This window comes from Scyliorhinus canicula, chromosome 4 (assembly GCF_902713615.1).
Source record: "Scyliorhinus canicula chromosome 4, sScyCan1.1, whole genome shotgun sequence".
Taxonomy (NCBI): domain Eukaryota; kingdom Metazoa; phylum Chordata; class Chondrichthyes; order Carcharhiniformes; family Scyliorhinidae; genus Scyliorhinus; species Scyliorhinus canicula.
The window spans coordinates 235,983,856-236,009,416 of NC_052149.1; the positions used below are offsets into that span (position 1 = coordinate 235,983,856).

The following is a 25,561-nucleotide window of genomic DNA, read 5'->3' on the forward strand; positions in this document are numbered from 1 at the left end:
AATGACTGGGTGCCAAGTCCATGGATACAGGGTGTTCCCCCTTGGCATCGGGATGGCTGGTTCAAACAGCCATTGCTGCAGTATGTGATCCAAATGCATCCCTCTGGTGCTACTTACAGGCTCCAGAGCTGTTCACACTGTTGACTACTCACTGTGTCCTGTAAATGTTCAGAGAGCCTCTGGTGATGTGGGAGCCCACCCAGGCCGCCCCAGTGGAAATCCTCACACCCCATAGATATCATCAAGTCGATGGGCATGGCCATGCTTAATCAGTGGCCCACCATGTGTTGTCACTCCTCAAAAGTGCAGCCCCACTGCAGAGGAAGCTGGGAATTACCGAAGCTCACCCTAACGAAAGGACACCTGCACAATGGCCTTTGGAAGTCTCCCTGGCACACTGCCTCTCTCAGAACAGAGACCTCACCAGTCACACCCACCTGAGGATCACAAGCCGTCTCTTTCTGGTGAGGCTGGCAGCATTGACGGTCTCTGCCACCTCCGCCCAGGCACTGTTCAGGAGGGTGGGCTCGAGTCTGCAGCCCATCCTGGGAAAGAGGGTGTCCCTCCTCTCCTCATTGGCATCAAGAAATGGGTCCATTTCAGATGCCCGATATCCGGTGGGCAGGTCTTCTCCGAGTCATCTTCGTGGCTGCAATGAGTGTGTGGTGAATGGATCACTTATAACCAGCTCCAGCTGGTAAGGGTCTTCAGCACCAATGGTTACACAGCTCTCTGGGCTGAGAATCGCTTCCAATTTAGGCCGACATTTTGTGTCCAAATCGCAGAATGAATCCCCCACCCCCAACCATACACACAAAAACGGGGACACAAATTGCATGTTATTCAGGTCCGGCGGGAACACTACAGGCTGGATTGTCCAATTTTGCAGCTATGTCCTGAGGAAGCATCTGGTCTTACGACCAAAACGTCAGCGCCGCACCCACACCACGATGCTCTGCCTGGAGGGGGACTAGCAGCCTCATTTCGTCACCGCCGGACCACCCTCCAAGTGGCCGAGCAAGCCACTCCATTGTATTAAGACCTAATCAGAATGACTAAGGATGAGCAACAAATATCAGCCTCCCAGTGACACTGAGGTTCCAGGATGGAAATAAAACAAATTATGCAACATAATGACCTGATTATGAGAAAACAGTATTCTCTCTGAGTGATTAATGATATTTCAACTTTCCCTGCTTTGGTGAATTTTTCCACAAATTAAATAAAGCACTCAGGGCAAATGGTAAAAATTGCACTCTTTAACTGATGAATTCCACAGAACAGAGACAATAAACCAAGATCCTAAACGCAAATGATACTGTGTGCCAAAATATAATTCATCAGAAATTAAAATGTCAAATCAGCCTCGATTGAATTTCCAGGGCAGAGGACACGTTTGTACAAAGTAGAACGGCTGACCTGACAAATGACTGCCAGCCATCTGCTTTCCCCCCTAATCTTCCTATTCTCTGATTTTCAAGGCAATGGGAAGTCTTAAGGGAGGGAGGGAAGAATGCAATACCTCCTTTCACTAGCGGAACATTATAACATTAGCAAATTAATTTCATGTCTTTTCTGGAAATGTTAATTTTTCTGGCGTTGTGCAGTAGGTTCCAGTTGGGCTATTTGTAATGCAGTCAAATTCCAGACATACTGTGCGATCATAGAAACTGACATCATTGAAGCAGCCTAGAAGGGCAGGAAAGCACCAGAGGGATTGCGTAGTAGCACGTAAATTAATGGTTCCAGAAAGATACCAAATAATTTACAAGTAATTTTGTCATTGTCTTCTTTCAAGACGACGATGAAATGGGAGTATTTTGAATGAGAACTCTCCTAGATATTCCTTCCCCATGAATGTTGAAAAAAACTTGCATTTATATAGCACCTTTCATGATGTCAAGATGCTCCAAAGCACTTTAAAACAAATGAAGTACTTTTAAAGTATTGGCACCTGTTGCGAGAAAGCAACAGGCAATTTGTCCCACAAACAGCAGATGAAACAACAGATAATTTGCTTTATTGATAGTGGCTGAGGGATAGAAAATGGCCAGAATATGGAGAGATCTGGTCTTCTTTGAATAATGCTATTGACTCTCTTATACCCACCTGAGAGGGCAATGGGGCCTCAGCTTAACATTTCATGTGAAAGGCAACACCTTTGGCAATACAGTACTCCCTCTGTACTGCGCTGATGTGCCAGCCTATATTATGTCACAGTCGTTATGACACAGAGGGCAGTCATTTGGCCCTTCAGCTATTCAAAGCCAAAAATAGATTCAATGATGGTGCATCCAGAACCCTCTGGGTTAGAGTATTCAAAAGATCCACAACACTTGGAAGTGAAGAATTTTCTCCTCATCTCTGTTCCAAAACATCAATCCCCTTATCCTGAAACTGTCTGCCCTTGTTCTGGACTCCCAGCCAGGGGAAACAGCCTCTCAGTATCCACCCTGTCAAGCCTTTTTATAATTATGAATGTTTCAACGGGATCACCCTAATTTTTCTAAACTAGAGAATATCGACCCCCAATTTACAACCGTCTCTTGTCAAGGATCAGTTTAGTGAACATTTGCTGTACTGCCTCCAATGCAAGTATACACATCCCTAAACATGGAGACTAAAATTGCACTCAGCATTCTAGGTGTGGTCTTACCAAAGCTCCTACAATAGTAGCCAGACTCCTTTATTCTTTTACTCCAATCCCCTTGCAATAGGCAGCGTCATGCTATTTACCTTCTACGTTGCTTGTTGTATCTGCATGCTAATTCTTTATATTCTTTGCACGAGTACAACAAATTCTCTGAACATCAACATTTACAAGTTTCTTACCGTTTAAAAAATATTTTGCGGGCAGCATGGTGACACAGTGGTTAGCATTGCTGCCTACGGCGCTGAGGACCCGGGTTCGAATCCCGGCCCTGGGTCACTGTCTGTGTGGAGTTTGCACATTCTCCCCGTGTTTGCGTGGGTTTCACCCCCACAACCCAAAGATGTGCAGGATAGGTTGATTGGCCACTCTAAATTGTCCCTTAATTGGAAAAAAAAATTGGGTACTCTAAATTTATTAAAAAAAAGAAAAAAAAAATTTTGCTTTTCTGTTCTTTTGATCAAAGTGAAAAACCTCACATTTTCCCACATTATACTCCATCGACCATCCTGTTGCCCACTCAGTTTGCCTGTCCGAATCTCTTTGGAGCTTCTTCGTGTCCTCCTCACAAGTTGCACTGCCATCTGGCTTTGCATCATTAGCAAACTTAGATACAATACTATTGGTCTCTTCATCCAAGTCATTCCTAAAGATCGTAAATAGCTGAACTTGTGCACTGAACTTGCGGCACTCCACCAGTGAAAAGCCGGTCAACTTGAAAATACCCCATTTATCCCTACACTCTGCTTCCGATTCACTAACCAATCCTCTATCCATGAGTCCTTATCTTGTGTGGCACCCTTTCGAATCCAAGTTTGCTATATCTTCTGATTTCCTTTATTTACCGTCTAAATTTGTCAAACAGGATTCCTCTTTCCTAAAACCATGTTAACTTGTAATCAAACAGTGCTTTTCTAAATGCATGGTTAAGACTTCCTTCTGGCTCAGATGTGTAGGTGTTACCACAACGCCAATGGTTATGCTTGATTATTTAATAATTCTTAGGATACGTGTATCCCTTAGATTCTTCCTTCCCTTTATCCCAAATATGGTACCATCCGTAAAAAAGTAACAAATGTATGAGATTGTGCAATTCAGTAACAATTGAGTAGGATTATGCTTTCTTCAATCGCAGAGTGGTATATTCTGCTTTATTATTAAGCCTGTTTGCCTGCACTCTGTTCCTCATTCCTGCACTAAAGCTGCATCATCGTTTCACTTGGGAATTAGTATATATCTTTAAAATGTGCACTGGGTATAAAGAGAGTGAATCTCAGGTTGGGGGACAGCAATTCATTGCAGAAGGCTGCACTGCAGGTTATTCGCTGACTCTGAACTGAGGGTAGGAAAAGTGGTAGCCGAGCATGAGAGATTTGTAATTCACCTTCAACCATTCCAATACACCAAAGGAAGGACAAAGAACAAATCAGTATATCCTCAGTATGTGGAACGGCAATTTCCGAATTGAGAAATGGATTATGCATCAACTTAATTGTTTTAGTTTAAAAATGTGACATATTCAAGCTTTCTCTAGAGAATTCCTTAAGTACAAAGCTCTGTGGATCACACAAGTAAGGCAGAGTTTTGCATCATACTCCCTATAGTGCAAAAGCTAACCAAATCAAAAGCCACGGTTTCTCAGCTTTGAGAAAAGTCGAGTCAAAAAACCTGAGCCTTACATTACATGCAATAAAGATGGAATTTAACTACAGACCCTTCACAAGCCAGTGGGTCTTATTATTTGGCAACTGCAGCCTTTTACATCGTTAAACATTATAAGTATTTTATATTCACTGATGGATAGAATCACTGGTCCCAGTGTGAAAGTGGAAAATGATTTATTCAGTCACAGTGAACCACACCCTCATCATCTACTGTAGAATCCTTCCACAAGATTCGACAAACTTCCTTAGCAAATCTCCAAATAAGCTGAACATTATGGCATCACTCGCACGTTTTCACTTTTGGACACCCAATAAATGTTATTCAATGTTCAAAGTGCGCATGCCAGTCGAGAGCTAAACTAATTGTAGGATATCAGCTGCTCACTGAGTGCACTCAATTTTAATTGTAATTTTTATCAATCAGGAAAAGGGAAATAAATAATGCATTGTGAGAAGAGCTCTCTCAAAGTGCCAGTAGTGAATCAGTGTTTGGGACTCGAAGTTGCAGAACCGAGGGAGTGCTGCACTGTTGGAAGTGCCATCATTAGGGCGAGATATTAAACCAACATCTGGCCTCTCAGACAAGCAAAAGATCCCATGGCACTATTTTGAGATGAGCAGGGATGTTTCCCCAGTGTCCTACATGAACAATAACATTAAAATGAATTCACTGTATATTATCGGCTTGCTGTTTGTGGAAGTTTGCTGTGTGAAAACTGGCTTTGCTTTACAACAATGGCTACACTCCAGAAGTATTAATTGGCTGTGAAACGCTGTGGGACATCCTGAGGTTGTGAAAGGCACCATATAAATGCACACTCTTCCTTCCTAAACTGCGTAAAAATAGAAACTGAAGTCTGTTCTTCATCTGACTCATTCTTAAGCCAGCCTAGTCTTTTAGAGGAGCAAGGCAAAGGTGAAATGAGGGCACTTGTGTATTACATTTACTGGATTGAAATTCTGTTCAGGAAAGAAAATGGGTCTGCATTCGCTAACATCTGAATGTCAGTTAAATTTAATGTCAGCAAAACATAGATTGCCCAATTTTCTCCAAGCGAGCAGTTAAAAATCGACAGTTCAAGCTGGATTACAAGTTGCAGGATGCACAATGGATTGCTTGTGACCTTGTTCAAGCAGCACTTTATGTTGGTTGCATCAAACCCCAGTGGATGTGAAGTTGGAGCAAGATTATCTGCCTAACTGCACTTTGGCTGACATTCGCAACCGAATTAGACTACAGAGCTGGCACTGATGCAACAACAAAACGACTTTGTGCTGAGATCATATATAATAAAAAGAGGTCATCTATGGCACTTTAAGGGTTAATACACAAGTAGCAGATGCCAGTCTCTATGTATTATAGATAATGCAAAATTCAATTGAGTCTGCTAATTTTAGTTAGAATTGTCAGGAAGCATTATTCTGCTCCGTTTCGGAAAATGGGACCTTGGCTTGTAATCCTGCGTTATGGACCTTGATCGTGGCTGAAAGGAAACAGCAACATAACCTCAATTTTCAGATTAATATGATACATAAATGGCTAACTTTATTATCTACAACTGTGCTCAAATCCATAGATAGTTGAATCTCTCCCTCTTCACATTCTTTTTGAAATTACTGACTAGATTCTGGAGCTTCCTCAAAATAAATTATTCAGTGCGAGATGGTTCAGAGCTCACACCTGCACTGTAAATCTGCTATCTGTCAAAAAAACATGCACCTTTTTTGACCCATCTGCAAACTTTCATTTTTGTTAATAACCCCAAGTAAAAGTTCATGCTCGATATCTCCTCAGACAGTTTCGAAACCCGAATGCTCTGCCCTGAAGATAATCTGCAGACTATGCACTGAGCATCAATAAAAGAATCACAACCAATAGAGTGAGCGTACTCTGGCAGCTGACGTGCACTGGGTGTGTATGCAGAAATGTCAAGCTGTATCGAGGCCTGTGAAATATAGTGCTGCAGTAAGGCATCAATGCGACAGACTCTGGGTCAGGCTGGTGGGTAAAAATATAAATGGACTTCTGTATAGAACCAGTGTGAATTACAGATCCTACCATATTAACTGACTGTGGTGACATTCATCAATCAGTTCATTTATAATACATTGACACCACATTAAGTGTAGTGGAAAGCAAAACCTGAAAGCAGTTTGCTAAGCAATTAAATAAATAGAAGTCTGGCAGTGGTGGTTTGAAGAAATATGCTGATAATTTGCAGCCAACAGCAAATAAAATTAAAACCTGACGGGAAATTCATAAATTTCTCCAATTGTACTAGAGGTTTATTCACGAATAAAGCAGAAACTGCCACTCTGGCTATATTATATGGCAAACACAGCATCAACATGCAATCTAATACCGGGCTTCTCATGATTTGTGTCATCTTAAACATTGATTAGGCTACAATCAAGCAACTCACTCGCCAGTATCTATCACAGTAAACGTATTAGCACAACAAAAAACAGGTTTTTACAGCAGAATAGAAAGTGTTAAATTTGTAAAATGTTGTTTGAATCACAAAGCAAAGCATGCTACAGGGCTGTGTCTGGAGCAGCTTTAGTCTATAATGGAGTGTAATAATTTATGATTTTTAGTGCATTTGGCTCTTAGATTGATGATATCGGTGTGTTACTTGCACAGAGACTGAATTAGATTGCATCGATTTTACTGTGATGGTGGTTTAGTGGAAGATGCTTTTAAGGAGATGCAATTTGCATCATATGTATAATCAGAATCACACTGTATTGCCATGTGGTGCAATATAAATCAAGGTTATGCTGTGTAGGCACATTTGTGCTGTCTAGATCCTCCGAGAGATTTGCTGATTGGATTGCTGCAGGGTCATGTCTCAACTTTCAATTGGTTCTGATATGTGTTGTGTGTTGTTGCTGAGAGCTCTCCTATTGGGTCGTTTCTGATCTGCTTTTCTCAGTCAAATAAAGAAACAATGATGAATCAAAAAAATCTGGCAGATACACCGGCCCAAAATAAAAGGTCAAACATCTGCTTACTTAATACTGTTCCAGGGTCTTTGGGACTTCAATCTGACAGTCAAGAATTAGCTCTCTGGCCTACAAGTTCATCATCTCAACTTAATTTACAGATGTGGAGGTTATGAATCAGGTGGAAAGCAGATACCAAAAATGTAACATAATGGACCATTTTATATGACGGCAATTGGAAAGTTTTCGCATGGAAGCAATATGGGCAGCTTTAATTAAAATTAATTTAGGCCAACTGGCTTAAGGAAATAGGGATTCACTTTGGCACCAGATGAGAGATAAAAAGAGGAAAAAAAACCTTGGAATTGTATAATTAATCTGTTTAGTATTTACTAGATACTTGATAACCGTATCTAACACTATAGTTCAAACAGCGATTAATTGGTGGCTTGAGTATCAATTTCCTTGGCCATAATTTGTTGCAAAGCTAGTGGGAGAACTCAGCTTCACTTACCATGAATTGCTCTCAGCAAATATCATCTCAAATTGCTAGGTGTAACTGCTTAGCTGCACTTCAGGGACAGCGTAGTAAAATTTGTGGATGATACTAAAATAGGTGAGAAAGTAGGCAGTGAAGAGAAGATAAAGATTTTACAGATGGATAATGATAGGAAAGGAGATTGGGCCAAAATTTGGCAGATGGAGTTTAATATAGTTAAGTGTGGGGTTGTCCATTTTGGCCGATAAAATAGAAAAGCAAGTTATCGAAATGGAAAGCAGAGTCAAAGTCTGTCTTGGCAGAGGGATCTGGGTGCCTTTGTTCATGAATCGCAGAAAGTCGGTATGCAGATACAGCATGTAATTAAAAATGCAAATAGAATGTTGACATTAACTGCAAAAGAACAGGAGTACAAAAGTAGAGAAGTGTTGTTGCAATTGTACAGGGTGTTGGTGAGACCACATCTGGAGTTGGGAGTCCATTTTTGGTCCTTATTTGACAAAGAATGTGGTGGCATTTGGAGGCAGTTCAGAGGAGGTTCATCAGATTGATTCCGGGGATGAAAGGGTCGACATAAGAGGAGAGATTAAACTTATACTCGCTGGAGTTTAGAAGAATGAGAGGGGATCTGATCGAAATACTAAAGGATACTAAAAGGAATTGATAAAGTAAACATAAACTCAATTTTCCCCCTTATAATCGAGAACAAGAGGTCACAGATATAGGTTAAGCGGCGGTAGATTTAGATCGGAGATGAGGAGGAACTACTCACAGAGGGTGGTGAATTTGTGGAACTCGCTGCCTCAGAGTGCGGTGGAATCTGAGTCAGCAAATGGTTTCAAGAAGGAGAAATATATATTTCCGATTTTAAAAAATGGTTAAAGGGAAATGAGGAACAGGTCGGGAGATGGATTTGAGACCAGGAAGAGATCAGCCATGATCTGATTGAATGGCGGAACTGGCTCAAAGGGCTTAATTGCCTACATCTATTCCTCGTTCCTATGATCCTATGCTAGTGGCCTCAAATCGAGGTACGATCACTCTGTTAAGAATATTCTTTTGGAACAAGTTTTATTTTAAAACCTAATCAGAATGTGTATATGTTGTGTTCCTACTTTGCTAATCTTCTCCTTCTCCTAAAAAAAGCACTGGGTCCTTACTGATGCCCTTGCACCAAGGTAGAGTTTCATATCACCTCAAACCTCTGCTACCTTAACCATCCGTAACATAAGCTGAGATAACGTAGTCCACAGGGTGCTGCACTGGGAAAGTTTAGGGGGGGGGTGCAGGGTGGTATACCAAGGTCAAAGCACGTTCCAACCAATTGCTATACAAGTGCACTTTCCAGCAGGGTTCACCCAAGGGAAGGAAGGTGGATTGACGCTTTCCCATCTTAGGCCCAGGTGCATGGAGTCTCGAACAACTGTTCCAATTTGGATCAGCTATCTCAGGACAGAAGAAAAATTAAAGTATGACCACAAGAAACAAGAACAAGAGTTGGCCATTCGCCCCCGTGAGCTTGCTCAGCGATTCAGTTGGATCACGGCTGATACAACATTCCTCACGTCCACTTTCAAGCCCTTTCACAAAAACCATTCATTCTTTTATTGATCAAGAATCTATCTATCTCAGCCGCAAATATACACAAAGACTCTGCCCCTACAACTCTCTGTGGCAAGGTGTTCCAAAGACTCACAACCCCCGAGAAGTAATTCCTCCTCATCTCAGTCTCAAATTGTCACCCCTTTATTTTAAGACTATGCCCCTCTGACCCTAGACTGCCCCATGAGGGGAAACATCCTCTCAGTATTTACCCTGCCAAGCCCCTAAAGTATGGCTCAATGAGATCACTTCTCGTTCTTCTAAATTCCAATGAGTAGAGTCCCAACATGTTTAAACTGTGTTCAGAAGACAATCCCTCTATACCGGGGATCATCCTCGTGAACCTTCTCTAAACCGCCTCCATTGAAATACCTTTCCTTAAACAAGGGACCAAAACTGCTCACAGTGCTTCAGACATCCCTACACTTAGACTCCAACCTCTTTGAAATAAGGGACAACATTCCAACACCATTCCCGATTACCAGCTGCACCTGTGTGCTACCTTCCTGTGTCTTGTACACAAGTATCCTCAAGTTCCTTTGTGCTGCAGCTTTCTGCAGTTTTCTCCATTTAAATAATACTGTTCTTTTGTTCTTCCTTCTGAAATCAATTCCACATTTTCCCACATTATATTCCATTACCAACATTTTGCCCACTTACTTAACCTATCAATATCTCTGCAAACTGTTTGTATCCCTCTCGCAATTTGCCTTTCCACCTATTTTTGTGTCGTTTGAAAATTTGGCTACAGTACATTTGCTTCCTTCGTCCAAGTCATTAATATATATTGTGACCAGTTGCAGTCCTAGCACTGATCCCTGTGGTTACAGGTCGTCAACCTTATCCCCACTCGCTGTTTCTTTATTTTTAAAAATTGATTTTATTACAAACATGTATCAAAACAAGTTACAGCAAACTGAAACTCCGGGAAACATGTTTCCCAACAATCAACTATACAGTCTGCAGAGATTTTTCCCCATTTTCACCCCCCCCCCCCCCCCCCGGGACGAACAGCCCCTCAAAACGGTCACAAACATCCCCCACCTTTCCTCAAACCTCTCTGAAGAGCCTCTTAACTCATATTTTATCTTCTCTAATTGCAGGAAGTCGTACAGGTCACCCAACCAAACCGCTAGCCCCCGATGCCGATGTCGACCACCATTCCAGTAAAATTCGCCACTGTGCAATCAGAGAGGCGAAGGCCATGACATCGGCCTTCCTCCTCTCCATGACCTCCGGCTTCTCCGAAACCTCAAATATCACCACCAAATGGTCCGGGTCCACCTCCTCCTCCACTAGCCTGGCTAAGACTGCAGCTCTACCCTCTCCCATAGCTCCTTCAGACTGGCGAACCCTTCTTCCAAATACTGATCCCTCACCTTGACTAGCCCCACTTCCCTCCACCTCCTGTACACACTATCCACCCTCCCCGGCTCAAACTCATGCTTCTCGCACAGTGGTGTTAACAGCGACAACCCTTCCACCATAAAATGCCTCCTCAACTGATTCCATATCTTCACTGCGGACTGCATCACTGGGCTCCTTGAATACCTACTCGGAGCCATTGGCAAAACTGCATCATCATAGCCCTCAAACTAGACTCCTCCTCCATCCTAACCCACTCTACCCCTTCTCCTTCCCACCACCGCCACACGTTATCCATATTCATTCACTGTTTCCTGCCCATCAGCCAATTCTCTATCATGCCCATCATGATGGGTTCTTATCTTATGACTTAACCTTTGTGAGAAATCTTGTTGAACACCTTCTGGACGTTCAAATGCAGCACATCTACTGCTTCCCCTCCATACACGCTGATTGAGATTTCCTTGAAAATTTCAAAAATAAATTAGACACTGGGCTGAATTCACTGTTGCCCGACCGTGTCCAGTGCCGCCACACTCAGCCGGGATCTGTACTGCTGGCCTGGGGCGGGGGGCTTCCGCGAGGGCTGGGGGGAGGGGTGGCCTATGGGGTCACAATAGTGTTAGATACGGGTCGGGTCCATGCATGCCCGGCGCCATGCTGTACGTCGTGACCATTGCAGGTCGTCGCCGTGAACATGCACGGCCAGGAGCCCGGCCATTCTCGGCTTGGGAGCGGGGAGTTTCACCTGGCGCCGCTGCTAGCCCCTCAGTGGACTCGGAATATGTGAGCAGTTGTAGAACTCCCGTGAATTCTCCGTTTGAGCCGGCAGTTAGAACATAGAACGATACAGCGCAGTACAGGCCCTTCGGCCCACGATGTTGCACCGACATGGGAAGTCAAAAACTAAAGGCCATCTAACCTACACTATGCCATTATCATTCATATGCTTATCCAATAAACTTTTAAATGCCCTCAATGTTGGCGAGTTCACTACTGTTGCAGGTAGGGCATTCCACGGCCTCACCACTCTTTGCGTAAAAAACCTACCTCTGACATCTGTCCTATATCTATTATCCCTCAATTTAAGGCTATGTCCCCTCGTGCTAGCCACCTCCATCCGCGGGAGAAGGCTCTCACTGTCCACCCTATCTAACCCTCTGATCATTTTGTATGCCTCTATTAAGTCACCTCTTAACCTTCTTCTCTCTAACGAAAACAACCTCAAGTCCATCAGCCTTTCCTCATAAGATTTTCCCTCCATACCAGGCAACATCCTGGTAAATCTCCTCTGCACCCGTTCCAAAGCTTCCACGTCCTTCCTATAATGAGGCAACTAGAACTGTACGCAATACTCCAAATGCGGCCGTACCAGAGTTTTGTACAGCTGCAACATGACCTCATGGCTCCGGAACTCAATCCCTCTACCAATAAAGGCCAACACACCATAGGCCTTCTTCACAACCCTATCAACCTGGGTGGCAACTTTCAGGAATCTATGTACATGGACACCGAGATCCCTCTGCTCATCCACACTGCTAAGAATTTTACCATTAGCCAAATATTCTGCATTCCTGTTATTCTTTCCAAAGTGAATCACCTCACACTTCTCTACATTAAACTCCATTTGCCACCTCTCAGCCTAGCTCTGCAGCTTATCTATGTCCCTCTGTAACCTGCAACATCCTTCCACACTGTCTACAACTCCACCGACTTTAGTGTCGTCTGCAAATTTACTCACCCAACCTTCTGTGCCCTCCTCTAGGTCATTTATAAAAATGACAAACAGCAACGGCCCCAGAACAGATCCTTGTGGTACGCCACTCGTAACTGAACTCCATTCTGAACATTTGCCATCAACCACCACCCTATGTCTTCTTTCAACTAGCCAATTTCTGATCCACATCTCTAAATCACCCTCAATCCCCAGCCTCCGTATTTTCAGCAATAGACAACCGTGGGGAACCTTATCAAATGCTTTACTGAAATCCGTATACACCACATCAACTGCTCTACCCTCGTCTACCTGTTCAGTCACCTTCTCAAAGAACTCGATAAGGTTTGTGAGGCATGACCTACTCTTCACAAAACCATGCTGACTATCCCTAATCATATTATTCCTATCTAGATGATTATAAATCGTATCTCTTATAATCCTCTCCAAGACTTTACCCACAACAGACGTGAGGCTCACCGGCCTATAGTTACCGGGGTTATCTCTACTCCCCTTCTTGAACAAAGGGACCACATTTGCTATCCTCCAGTCCTCTGGCACTATTCCTGTAGTCAATGATGACATAAAAATCAAAGCCAAAGGCTCAGCAATCTCTTCCCTGGCTTCCCAGAGAATTCTAGGATAAATCCCATCAGCCCCCGGGGACTTATCTATTTTCACCTTGTCCAGAATTGCCAACACTTCTTCCCTACGCACCTCAATGCCATCTATTCTAATAGCATAGGTCTCAGCATTCTCCTCCACAACATTATCTTTTTCCTGAGTGAATACTGACGAAAAGTATTCATTTAGTATCTCGCTTATCTCCTCAGCCTCCACATACAACTTCCCACCACTGTCCTTGACTGGCCCTACTCTTACCCTAGTCATTCTTTTATTCCTGACATACCTATAGAAAGCTTTTGGGTTTTCCTTGATCCTACCTGCCAAAGACTTCTCATGTCCCCTCCTTGCTCGTCTTAGCTCTCTCTTTAGATCCTTCCTCGCTTCCTTGTAACTATCAAGCGCCCCAACTGAAACTTCACACCTCATCTTCACATAGGCCTCCTTCTTCCTCTTAACAAGAGATTCCACTTCTTTGGTAAACCACGGTTCCCTCGCTCGACCCCTTCCTCCCTGCCTGACTGGTACGTACTTATCAAGAACATGCAATAGCTGTTCCTTGAACAACTCCACATATCCAGTGTGCCCAACCCTTGCAGCCTACTTCTCCAACCTACACATCCTAAGTCATGTCTAATGGCATCATAATTGCCCTTCCCCCAGCTATAACTCTTGCCCTGCGGGGTATACTTATCCCTTTCCATCACTAACGTAAAGGTCACCGAATTGTGGTCACTGTTTCCAAAGTGCTCACCTACCTCCAGATCTAACACCTGGCCTGGTTCATTACCCAAAACCAAATCCAATGTGGCCTCGCCTCTTGTTGGCCTGTCAACATATTGTGTCAGGAAACCCTCCTGCACACATTGTACAAAGAACGACCCATCTAATGTACTCGAACTATATATTTTCCAGTCAATATTTGGAAAGTTAAAGTCTCCCATAACAACTACCCTGTTACTTTCGCTCTTTTCCAGAATCATCTTCGCCATCCTTTCCTCTACATCCCTAGAACTATTAGGTGGCCTATAGAAAACTCCCAACAGGGTGACCTCTCCTTTCCTGTTTCTAACCTCAGCCCATACTACCTCGGAAGAAGAGTCCCCATCTAGCATCCTTTCTGCCACCGTAATACTGTTCTTGACTAGCAGCGCCACACCTCCCCCTCTTTTGCCCCCTTCTCTGAGCTTACTAAAACACCTAAACCCCGGAACCTGCAACAACCATTCCTGTCCCTGCTCTATCCATGTCTCTGAAATGGCCACAACATCGAAGTCCCAGGTACCAACCCATGCTGCCAGTTCCCCTACCTTATTTCGTATACTCCTGGCATTGAAGTAGACACACTTCAAACCACCTACCTGAACACTGGCACCCTCCTGCGAAGTCAAATCTGTGCTCCTGACCTCTGTACTCTCAATCTCCCGTACCCCAAAACTACAATCCAGGTTCCCATGCCCCTGCTGAATTAGTTTAAACCCCCCCAAAGAGCACTAACAAATCTCCCCCCCAGGATATTGGTGCCCCTCAGGTTCAGATGTAGACCATCCTGTCTATAGAGGTCCCACCTTCCCCAGAAAGAGTCCCAGTTATCCAGAAATCTGAATCCCTCCCGCCTGCACCATCCCTGTAGCCACGTGTTTAATTGCTCTCTCTCCCTATTCCTCATCTCACTATCACGTGACACGGGCAACAACCCAGAGATAACAACTCTGTTTGTTCTCGCTCTGAGCTTCCATCCTAGCTCCTTAAAGGCCTGCCTGACATCCTTGTCCCCTTTCCTACCTATGTCGTTAGTGCCAATGTGGACTATGACTTGGGGCTGCTCCCCCTCCCCCTTAAGGACCCGGAAAACACGATCCGAGACATCACGTACCCTTGCACCTGGGAGGCAACATACCAAACGTGAGTCTCTCTCGCTCCCACAAAATCTCCTATCTGTGCCCCTGACTATTGAGTCCCCAATTACTAATGTTCTACTCCTTTCCCCCCTTCCCTTCTGAGCAACAGGGACAGACTCCGTGCCAGAGGCCCGTACCCCATGGCTTACCCCTGGTAAGTCCCCCCCCCCACAAGTATCCAAAACGGTATACTTGTTACGCAGGGGAACGACCGCAGGGGGTCCCTGCACTGACTGCTTCTTCCCAGTCCCTCTTACAGTTACCCATCTATCTCCAGTCTTTGGCGTAACTACTTCCCTGAAGCTCCTATCTATGACCCCCTCTGCCTCCCGAATGATCCGAAGTTCATCCAGCTCAAGCTCAAGGTCCCTAACATGGTTTTTGAGGAGCTGGAGTTGGGTGCACTTCCCACAGATGAAATCAGCAGGGACACTAACGTGTCCCTCACCTCAAACATTCTGCAGGAGGAGCATTGTACTGCCTTCCCTGACATCACCTCTAGATTAAAAAAAAACAAGAAAAATAAAAATAAAGGAAGAGCTTACCTGATATTCCCTCAAACCCTGCTCCCCCTGAAAGGTAAGCAAATTTAAAGGCACTCACTCACCTTCACGACAGGCCCCAGCTCCCACTTCCCAACGACCGTGGGTTTTTTTTTGGTTAGAGGAGGAGGTAGGGTGGGAAACACTGACGAAGTGTTTTGGGTTTAACTGTCACTTGACAACAGCCCCTCCACAAACCACCTTCAAATTAGGCTGACCGCACTGCACGTATGCAAATTTCCCCAGAACAGCTGATCAGTAGCTCTGCTCTGCTGCCCTCTGCTGGTTAACCATTGAAACGGAGAATTCAGCCCACTATTTCCCTTTCATGAACCTATGCGTACTCAGCTTGATTAGTTTATCATTTTCTAAATGTGCTATTACTTCCTTAATAATTAATTCCAACATTTTCCAATAATCGACGTTCGGCTAATTGGCTGACGGTTGCCTACTTTTTGCCTCCTTCCCTTTTTGAATCGGGATGCCACATTGACAGTTTTCCATGCTTTTCCAGAATCCAAGGATTTTTGAAAAATTACAACCAATGCATCCACTATCTCCGTAACTGCTTCTTTTAGGATGCTCGAATGCAAGCTATCAGGGTCACAGCCTATCTGTCTTTAACCCCATTAGTTTGTCTAATACTAATACCGATGATGGCATTTAATTCCTGTCCTGCATTCTTTAGTATTAATGGGACATTTGAAGTATCTTTCATCGTAAAGACTGATGCCATTTGCTCGTTCCCCACATCTATCTCCCCTGGTTCATTTTCTAAGGAGCCTATGTTGACTTTGACCTCTCTCTTCCTTTTTATATATTTAAAGAAGCTCTCGTCAGTTTACATATTTGTCAATAGTTTGCCCTTGTAGTTTATTTTCTCCCTTTCTCCATCTTTATTATCTTTTTAGTCCTCCTTTGCTGGATTCTGAATTTATCCAAACTTCTTTCAACTTAATACTCTCCTTAACTTTCTTGGTTATCCATAGTTGGTTTATCCCTCTCAGACTCTTTCCTCCTTACTGGGATATATTTTTGCTGAGAGTCACAAATTACCTCCTTAAATGTCTGCCATTCCATGTTTATTACCTTCCCTACTAATCTATCTGCACAGTCCACTCTATCCTCAATTCTTTGTAATTCCCTTTCATTTAAGTTAAACACAGTTGCTTCTCACTCTCAAACTGAATGTTAAATTCTGTCATGTTATGATCACCACTTCCTGGGGATCTTTTATTCTGAGGTCATTTATTAAACCCACCTCATTACCCATTGCTAAGTCCAAGAAAGCCTGTTCCCTGGTTACTTTTATTCTGAAATAGAACTCACAGAATGACTTAAAGAGTCATAGGATCATTGTCTAACAGATCTTAAACATGCAATGTTCTAGTAGCGTTCAAAAAGCTTTGTTTAATTGTTTGATACACCTTGATTTGTGATTTGAAAATTGAAATCAAGTTGCCTGGATTCTTTACAAGCCTGTATTGGAAACATAATACTAAATAATTTACCTGGCTGTATTTCACCCATATCGCTCATCTTTTAAAAATGGTTGAATTACATTATATTGGACATTTGAGGACAGCAAACTATTTCTTCAGAATAGAAAATTAACTGAAACAGGATCAAGAAGGTTCTCAAATTGCTCAGCTAAGATAACTAATTAGTACAGAAGTGAATTCTAAGTAGAGAGTTCCAAGGTTTGCTCCTCATCTGTACTGAAGTTAACTGGCTGTGAATGGAGCCAGACTGTGGGCTAAAATTGGTCTGGGCACATTTAGGATGCTGCAGGGAAAAAATAAATTACTCGGGATTCCTTCTCCAGATCCCTACCTGTACTTATTGATTGAAAGAAGGGCAGGGCTGTGATACCGCACAACCAAATCATCTATTAACTCTAGCACAACGTTATTTGGTTCAGGTGCTGAAAGTCTACTGGCGTGATAAACCCATAGTATTGGGGATGGTGCAGAGGTGTGTAGAACCCATAATACTGGGGTGTAGACGTGCACTGAGCCCTTATTACTGTGAAGTACAAATGAGTACTGAGTGTGGAGCTTGGTGCTGGGACCACAACTGCATTTAATTTGCACAGGTCAATTGCTCACTGCAAAGTAGTCATTTGCAGAGGATGTCAAACTAGGACATGGAGGAAGTAGCTCACAAACTGCGGAATGAGTTGGACAAAAGCTGTAAGAAAGCAGAAAAATACAAAGATTTATGCAAACCAATGTAAGTAAGCAACACGTGAATTTTTGCCATGGATAGTGAAATAGCCAAAATAGATACATGGGAGCTCTAGGCTATGAGTGGATTCTTGCGAAATGAATATTAATGGGAAACAAACTGCACTGCTTACTATGCATCAGACACATAGTTGCCACTGAGATTCTGTTGAAGTGCAATGGTAAATATGTAACATTTTCCTCCTTGCAAAAACATTTAACAACATAACCTTTTCCAAATTTGGGTTACGTCTGGAGAGAGCTTCCGAAGTGATCCAACACCAGAGTGAAGTCTTAAGTGGTTGTCATTGATGATGGGCTTAGCTTGAGGAGATGAATTATGAGTTTTGCATAAGACTGTCATGCTGTCTTGAAGTAAAATGGCTTAAGTACAGCATTCACCCAGCATTATCACATTGTCAGTGTTTGGCTCCATAAGACCACTGACGAGCCGATGCTTACCAGCTGCATTCCCAGACGTAGAGCTCCATTATTTATCGTTATTAGAAAATCATCAGTTGTTTCCTGTAATGTTATTAATTCAGCTAGGACTCACCCACATACACAGCACTCTCAGAAAATCTATTTTGGGTAATGGTTGCACAGCTGAATTTGAGATAGAAAGAAAGCCTTTCATCTTAAGCTCAATGTCAGGCAGTATTATTTACTTAACTGTTCTCTGAAAGCATTTCATGGTCTTATTTGATATATCTTTTATAAAACTTGCTCATGATCCAGCTGCCGTTCACAATCTTCAGTCTATTGTAACAACACAATAGCCAATTGAGTCAGCCGCCAGTCTAGGCGTCTAAAACAACTTTTTAAACCCACCATTTTTTATTGATTCAGAAAAGGCTGCATTAAGAAATAATGGGTACTGTCTTGCCAACATGAAAATAGAGTGAATAAATAAATATTAAGTCCACTAATCTTTCAGCCTATTATCACTTTGGCAAATCAGGGCACGTATAATTCAATAATGCTTTTCAGGTATCCTGGAATATTTTCTCTATCTTCAGATTTGTTCTTCTGTTTCTTTTTCTCAATTAATGTGAGCATCAAGGAAAAAAGTGATTTTGTTACATTGCTAAAGCGACCTAGTCTGGGAGGTGGGGGAGGGTGGTGCCTGTGAACAGATCAGTAACTGACGTCTTATTGCAGGTTTCATGTCAACACCTAGTATGACACTGGGCCAGAAAGTACACATGGTGTTAGACTCAATTCCAAGTGTGTGCTCAGTAGTCAATTTGACCAAGCATAGTGATTCACACCACTAAAACAATATAAGAAAAGGTTTTGGTTGCGTGCTGAACTTTGGAAATTGCAACTCAAATACTACCATGGCAACTTGTAAAGCTACATGCAAAAAATCAGTCTTACTGACTCAAATAGTTGTTAAAAAAAAACACCAATGGGTTCACCAATTCTCTTCAACGCAGGGAATCTGCGATCCTGTTTCTAGTTCATATTGTATGGTTGATTCTTAATGTCCTTTGTAAATGGCTTTTCTGCTATACAAGAGTACTTGATAAAAAGGCCCACTATCACATTTTTCTGTGCAACCAGCTCTTCTCTCCGACATCACAAAAACAAGCTGTGATAGCCTCCCAGGAGAGAGCAGTTTGTTTATATAGTACGCACTTGGACAATATACCAAAGAGCTATCTTGTCCTGTCAAATGCTATCTGACATTATGAATTTTGTGTGTGTATTGAGTAGGATTTGCACTGGGAAAGCAGCAGCCGACAATAATGCCGCAGTTTACTTCGAGATCACTTGTCAGAATTTGGGGATATCCAGAGTTATCATTTTGATGCATTGATTCGGAATTAAACAAAGGAAGCAAACTTTCAAACCCAATTTCCCAAGCTTTGAAACATTAGCTCTCTTTCCACAGATACTGCCAGACCGGCTGAGTTTTCTGGAATTTTCTGTTCTTATTCCCAAGCAAATGGTTTTGTGTCGAGATTGAAAAGTCCATGAAAAAGAAGTGTATGTGATGAATGATGTGATCATCTATCAATCTGAAACAGGCTAGGAAAAAAAAACTTGTATTCCGAGAAAATGCACCAGACAATTTGGGAACATCAAGGTTCCAAAATTAGCAATGAGATAAATGATCAGATCATCTGATTTAGTGAAGTTGTTTGAGGGATAAACATTAATCAGGAGACCACAGGGAGCTTGACTGAATAGTGCCAGGAGGTCTTTTTGTCCTTCAGAGGGCATGGTTTGGTTTAGATGTTGCATCCTAAAGGTGATATCTCCAACACTGCAGCACTGCGTTATGTGCTCAAGTCTATGGATGAACTTAGCACACAACCTTGACTTTAAACCGATTCGCACTGACGGCTGACATGTGCATTAGATGTGTTTTTCATAAATAAGTGTAGAAGATGAACAATTCCACAATATGACTGCCTTGTTTCAGAAACTAACAGCAGTGTTAGTGCCGCAGTGCTGTACTGCAACATAAATCAATTCAACATCTGTATTCATTCAAATAGTTTGCTGATTAAATGCAAGATGATGGTCGGTCATTTGAACCTCTAAAATAAACTCTTTTGCTGACAGCTTTGAAGTTAATACTGAAATTATGCTGAAAAGATAATATGGATTGCATGATATCTGCAAGTTTTATGTAAATAAATAAATAAATATATTATATATCGATTAACTCAGTTGGCTGGACACCTGGTTCGTTATGCGGAGCGACGCCAACAACACGGGTTCAATTCCTGTACTGGCTGAGGTTATCCATAAAGGCCCCACCTTCTCAATCTTGTTCCCTTATCTGAAGTGTGGTGACCCTCAGGTCAAAACACAGCCAAGTCAGCTCTCTCTCAAAAGGGGAGAGCAGCCTATAGTCCTCAGGGACAATGGCAACCTTCGTTACATTTTCATATATATATATATATATATATATATATATATATAAAATTAAATTGAAACCTTATGTTTTATTCAGGATATATGCAAAATACTGTAACATTCCTGTACCACTCAAGGTTAAAGATCTGATTGAGCTATTTAAGATGTTTAAAGTAGTTGATAGCATAAAAAGAGAGAAGCTATTTCCTCTGGTGTGGGAGTCCCCCCCCAGAACATGGAGTCAAAACTTTAAATTAGAGCTGGCCATTAAGGGGTGAGGCCAGGAACCACACTTCCACTCAAAAGATGGTGGAAAATTGAAAATCTCACTGTTTGGACTGAGACCAATTGAAAATTTCAAAACTGAAATTGATAGATTTTTCTTCAGCAATGGCATTAAGTGTCACAGAACCAAGATGGGCACATTGAGTTAAGATACAGATCAGCCATGATCTAACTGAATGTAGAACAAGTTTAAGAGATTGAGTGGCCTTCTCGGATTCATGTACGTCTATTACAAGTTGAAAATGGAGCAAAGTTGGATGGATTCGATTCCTGGATCCTAAGTGTTTCCCTTGCCCAGCTATAGCAAATTGTTTCAGAAAAATGTAATAGTTTTCACTTGCCTTGCTAAATGATCCAAGGTCAGGATGAGACCTGATTTTGAAATATGTGACAGAAAACTCTCAAGAAAATCTACAAAAGCAAAATACTGCGAGTGCTGGAAATCTGAAATAAAAACAGAAAATTCTGGTAATACTCGGCAGGCCTGCTCGCATCTGTGGAGAGAGAAATAAGTCAACGACTCTGTCAGAACTGGAAAAAATTGATGCTGCCAGTCCTGCTGAGTAGTTCCAGCATTTTCTGTTTTTATTCTGAAAAAAATTGTGTTAGGTGTGTAGAACAATATGTGACATTAGTAATGCCAAGGCCAAAATACTTTCTTAACCTTTCGTCACAATACTGTTGGAAAATCACAGCTTGCCGATAAAGTTCCACAAAATTTCACTGGCACTCCTTCCAACCAACACGTTCCAGTTGATTAATAATGGTTTAAGGACTTGTAAGTGTGCAGAAATATGTTTTATATTGTACATTAAAAAGCTGAAATTGTTCTTACCAGCTTGGCGCGGACCTCTCTTTCTTCTGAAGGCAGCCCCTGATTGAAGGGCCTCCATTAGGCTGTCCATCACCCCTGTGGAATCACCCTCTGCATGAGGATAAAGCACAACAAACAGGCGGTCAGACAACAGTTAATCCAGTTAATACCGCAAGACAAATCAGAAATCTCAGCTGGCTCAACTGATTCAGGAATTACAATGGACTTAAGCATGAACATGTGCTACTGAGCTGACCTTTGGAATGGCCAAAATTAGTAGAATATAAGTATACAACAACAACCTGTATCAGTGCATAGAATACCTTCACAAATGCATAATTCCACAATATCTAATACAAAAAATGACAATACCTTCCAGTTAAGTATGCATAACCCAATCAGCAGTCTAAATGTCAATAATTCACCTATCATACCTAGCTTTTGTTTCCATTCTTTCATGCAGGTGTGGAGTCCTGCTGGAATTTGATGCTGTAGATACCAGATTTACCTTTCATTATCCCCTCCCCGCCAGTGATCACACATCAGTAGCTGGACTGAGGATAGAGAGCACCATATCTATTATTACATGACATGTACGCTATTCCCATTTATAATCACTGAAGAGCATGCAGCCGTGTGAACTATGACACATCTTCTTTCAAGGACAACTTCCTCGTGAAAGAATTGATAATTCAACTCGGGCAATGAAATCAAATCTTTAGATTCTCCTGGCCTTTGTGACGCAGTACGAAACAAAACAGGGAATTTATACATTCATTATTGGAGCAGGATTTAATACTTTCTCAGGCTAATTAGAACAATATTTAATTTGACTAATAAAAAGGGAAATTTAAATCGAGAGAGATGCTACAATATTCATGAACATTTCACAGAATATATATCTCGAAACAAAAAGGTATCAAAGGAGATTACTTGGTCTCTTGGTAAAAAGTGAATGCCAAAGGGCAGCACAGTAGCACAAGTGGACAGCACTGTGGCTTCACAGCCCCAGAGTACCAGGTTCGATTGCCTGCTGGGTCACTGTCTGTGCGGAGTCTGCACGTTCTCCCCATGTCTGCGTGGGTTTCCTCCGGGTGCTCCAGTTTCCTCCTACAGTCCAAAGACGTGCAGGTTAGGTGGATTGGCCATGATAAATTGCCTTTAGTGACCAAAAAGGTTAGGAGGGGTTACTGGGTTACGGGGATAGGATGCAAGTGAGGGCTTAAGTGGGTCAGTGAAGACTCGATGGGCTGAATGGCCTCCTTCTGCACTGTAAGTTCTAAAGCAAAACAGCAGGAGTTTATCTGACTGTCCAGCCAGAGCCAGCCTCCATATAACAGGGACACCAAATTTAGGTACACTAAATCATCAAACAATGCAGGAAAAAAACCCAACTAACAAACCTCACATATTGCTGGGAATTCAGAACAGATTCTTAAGCATTTGGAAGAAAATGTTTTTGACCCTGTCAGAACTCAGCTAATCTTTTCACTGTCAGATGTTAATCAACTTCCAATACATTTCTAGCAGTTAACATGTTTATTATTTTTGCATCGAGGAATCACTGACAAACTGCCTCACCCCATCATAGTGTCACAGAAATTAATAGGGGCTGGTAAATGCTGAAATTAAACTAAACATGATACTGTGAGAATGTACCTTTGGTAGTGAAGGTAAAAATGGTCTGTTCTCATTTCATCCCATTTACTTTCTCTCACTTTTCTACACTACCGCACACCAAATGTTCACATTCACACAAAGGCCAAGTCAGCCAGGCTGTGCTTCTGATGAGGAACCCTGCTAGATGTGGCAAGAGTCCAGATAACAGCACTCGAGTCCTGATTCTAATAAAATTCTGATTTGCTTAATAAAAGAACTTAGGGATGGATTTCCTATTGGACCTGACTTTGCCAGGAATGATATTCCCCTTCCATTTATATATTTGAAGGTGACACTGCCATTCCTACAACGTGGTTCAAAAGTTTCAAAAGGTTAGGAGAATAATCCACTATGAATAAAGAAATATACCATATGTCATTTACTTACTCAACTATCAAATTACAAATACATTTCTGATAGGACTACGGAAGAGGAATTTGAGACTGTCCTCTCCCACACAGGGTCACCCAAACATCTGCCCAGTGCCTCCTTCAGCGCTTTGCAGGTGTCACAGAAATAATGGTCAATTACACTGTAATTACAAGGCACGCCACAATTGAGCATTGTCCCTATAATCCAGGAATGGACTGGTTTTATCTAAGAGTTCCAAAGTAAAAGGGGAAAAAAACCACAAATTGTAGCAGCTGCCTTCTGCTCCTCCAGGCTATTAGATTTCATTTTACCATTGCACAACTCCTGTTAATCATGGCATATGTCCAATTTAAAGAAACATCAATTTTGGAACACAGCTTAAATTGATTAAATGGATTCAACAAGAGAAAATATACTTAAAGCATGCTCAAGAATAGCTTTTCTGGTTAACTATGTTGCCAAATGTAGATTTGAGACAAGGAAGGTACCAAGCAATCAATTTTCTGTGCTGAGTGAGCTGACCACAGTTAATAGTGGAGTTGCTGCAATTGGCCTCTATGCATGTGCATTAGAAAAGGAGGAAAATATTACTAAGGGTTCTTACACTCAATCACTAATTCACAACTCTTGCAGGAGCATACACATGGCCAACACCATTTGAGGATAAAATCAAGTTAGTTTCTGATCGTGTCAATTCCAGTGAGTGAATAACCACTCAAACCCCAATGGTTTGGCTTGTACATCACTATCAACACCATCTCTTTCCATTTCTGCAGTTACCTCTGGTGTCCCCCAATGAGCCATCCTTGGACTCCTCCTTGCTCCCATCCATAGGCTGCTTCTAAGTTACATCACCTGAAAACACAATGCCGGTTCCTACACATAGAACCATAGAATTCCTACAATGCAGAAAGCGCCCATTCAGCCCATCGAGTCTGTACTGACCCTTGAAGGAGCATCCAATCTGGGCCCCCGCCCCCGTGCTATCCCTGTAACTCCACCTAACCTACACATTCTTGGACATTAAGGGACAATTTATCATGGCCAATCCACCCAACCTGCACATCTTTGGACTGTGGGGGGGAAACCCATGCAGACACAGGGAGAAAGCGCAGACTCCGCAGTCACCCATGGCCGGAATTGAACCAAATCCCTGGCACTGTGAGGCAGTAGTGCTATCCACTGTGCCATATGCTGACGACAACCAACTTTATCCCATCATCACTCTTTTTTGCATCAAAAATCATCGGCAAACTGCCTCACCCCATCATAGTGGCACAGAAATTAATTGGTGATGAAATGAAACTTAACTGAGAATTGAGAGAATGTACCTTCAGTGATATCAAATAGACTCTGAGATGAGCTTTCAATCACATAACATAGCATCTCATCTTTCTGCCCCTTCCTCAACTCGTCTGCTACTGAAACCCTCATTCATGTCTTTGTCACTGCTAGACATGTCCATTCTAACATACTCCTGAACAGCGGTCTGTTCTCATTTCATCCCAGTTACTTTTTCTCACGTTTCTACACTACTGCACACCCAACTGTTCACATACACACAAAGACCAAGTCAGCCACAGTTTTGAATCCTCTACTGACTTTAAATTGCCAGGCCAACCTCAGCTAACATTCAGTACTGAATGGGCAGAAATTTCCTATAATTAAATATTGGGAAGACTGCAGTCCAAAGACGTGGTTAGGTGGATTGGCCATGCTAAATTGCACTTAGTGATCAACAAGGGTAGGAGGGGTTGTTGAGTTACGGGGATAGGGTGGAAATAAGGACTTAAGTGGGGCTGTCAGTGTCCAAAAGGTTAGGAGGGGT

At 42.4% G+C, this 25,561-nt stretch overlaps 1 protein-coding gene across 3 annotated transcripts in view; it reads right to left on the reverse strand.

Moving 5' to 3' along the window:
• The window catches only part of LOC119965493 (protein diaphanous homolog 1-like), a 421,840-nt gene that overhangs the window by 13,823 nt on the left and 382,456 nt on the right, over nt 1-25,561 (reverse strand). For all 3 annotated transcript variants that reach the window (XM_038796347.1, XM_038796349.1, XM_038796348.1), the window contains one exon: nt 21,724-21,813. In XM_038796347.1, coding sequence (XP_038652275.1) covers nt 21,724-21,813 — 90 coding nt within the window. The remainder of the gene's footprint in view (nt 1-21,723; nt 21,814-25,561) is intronic.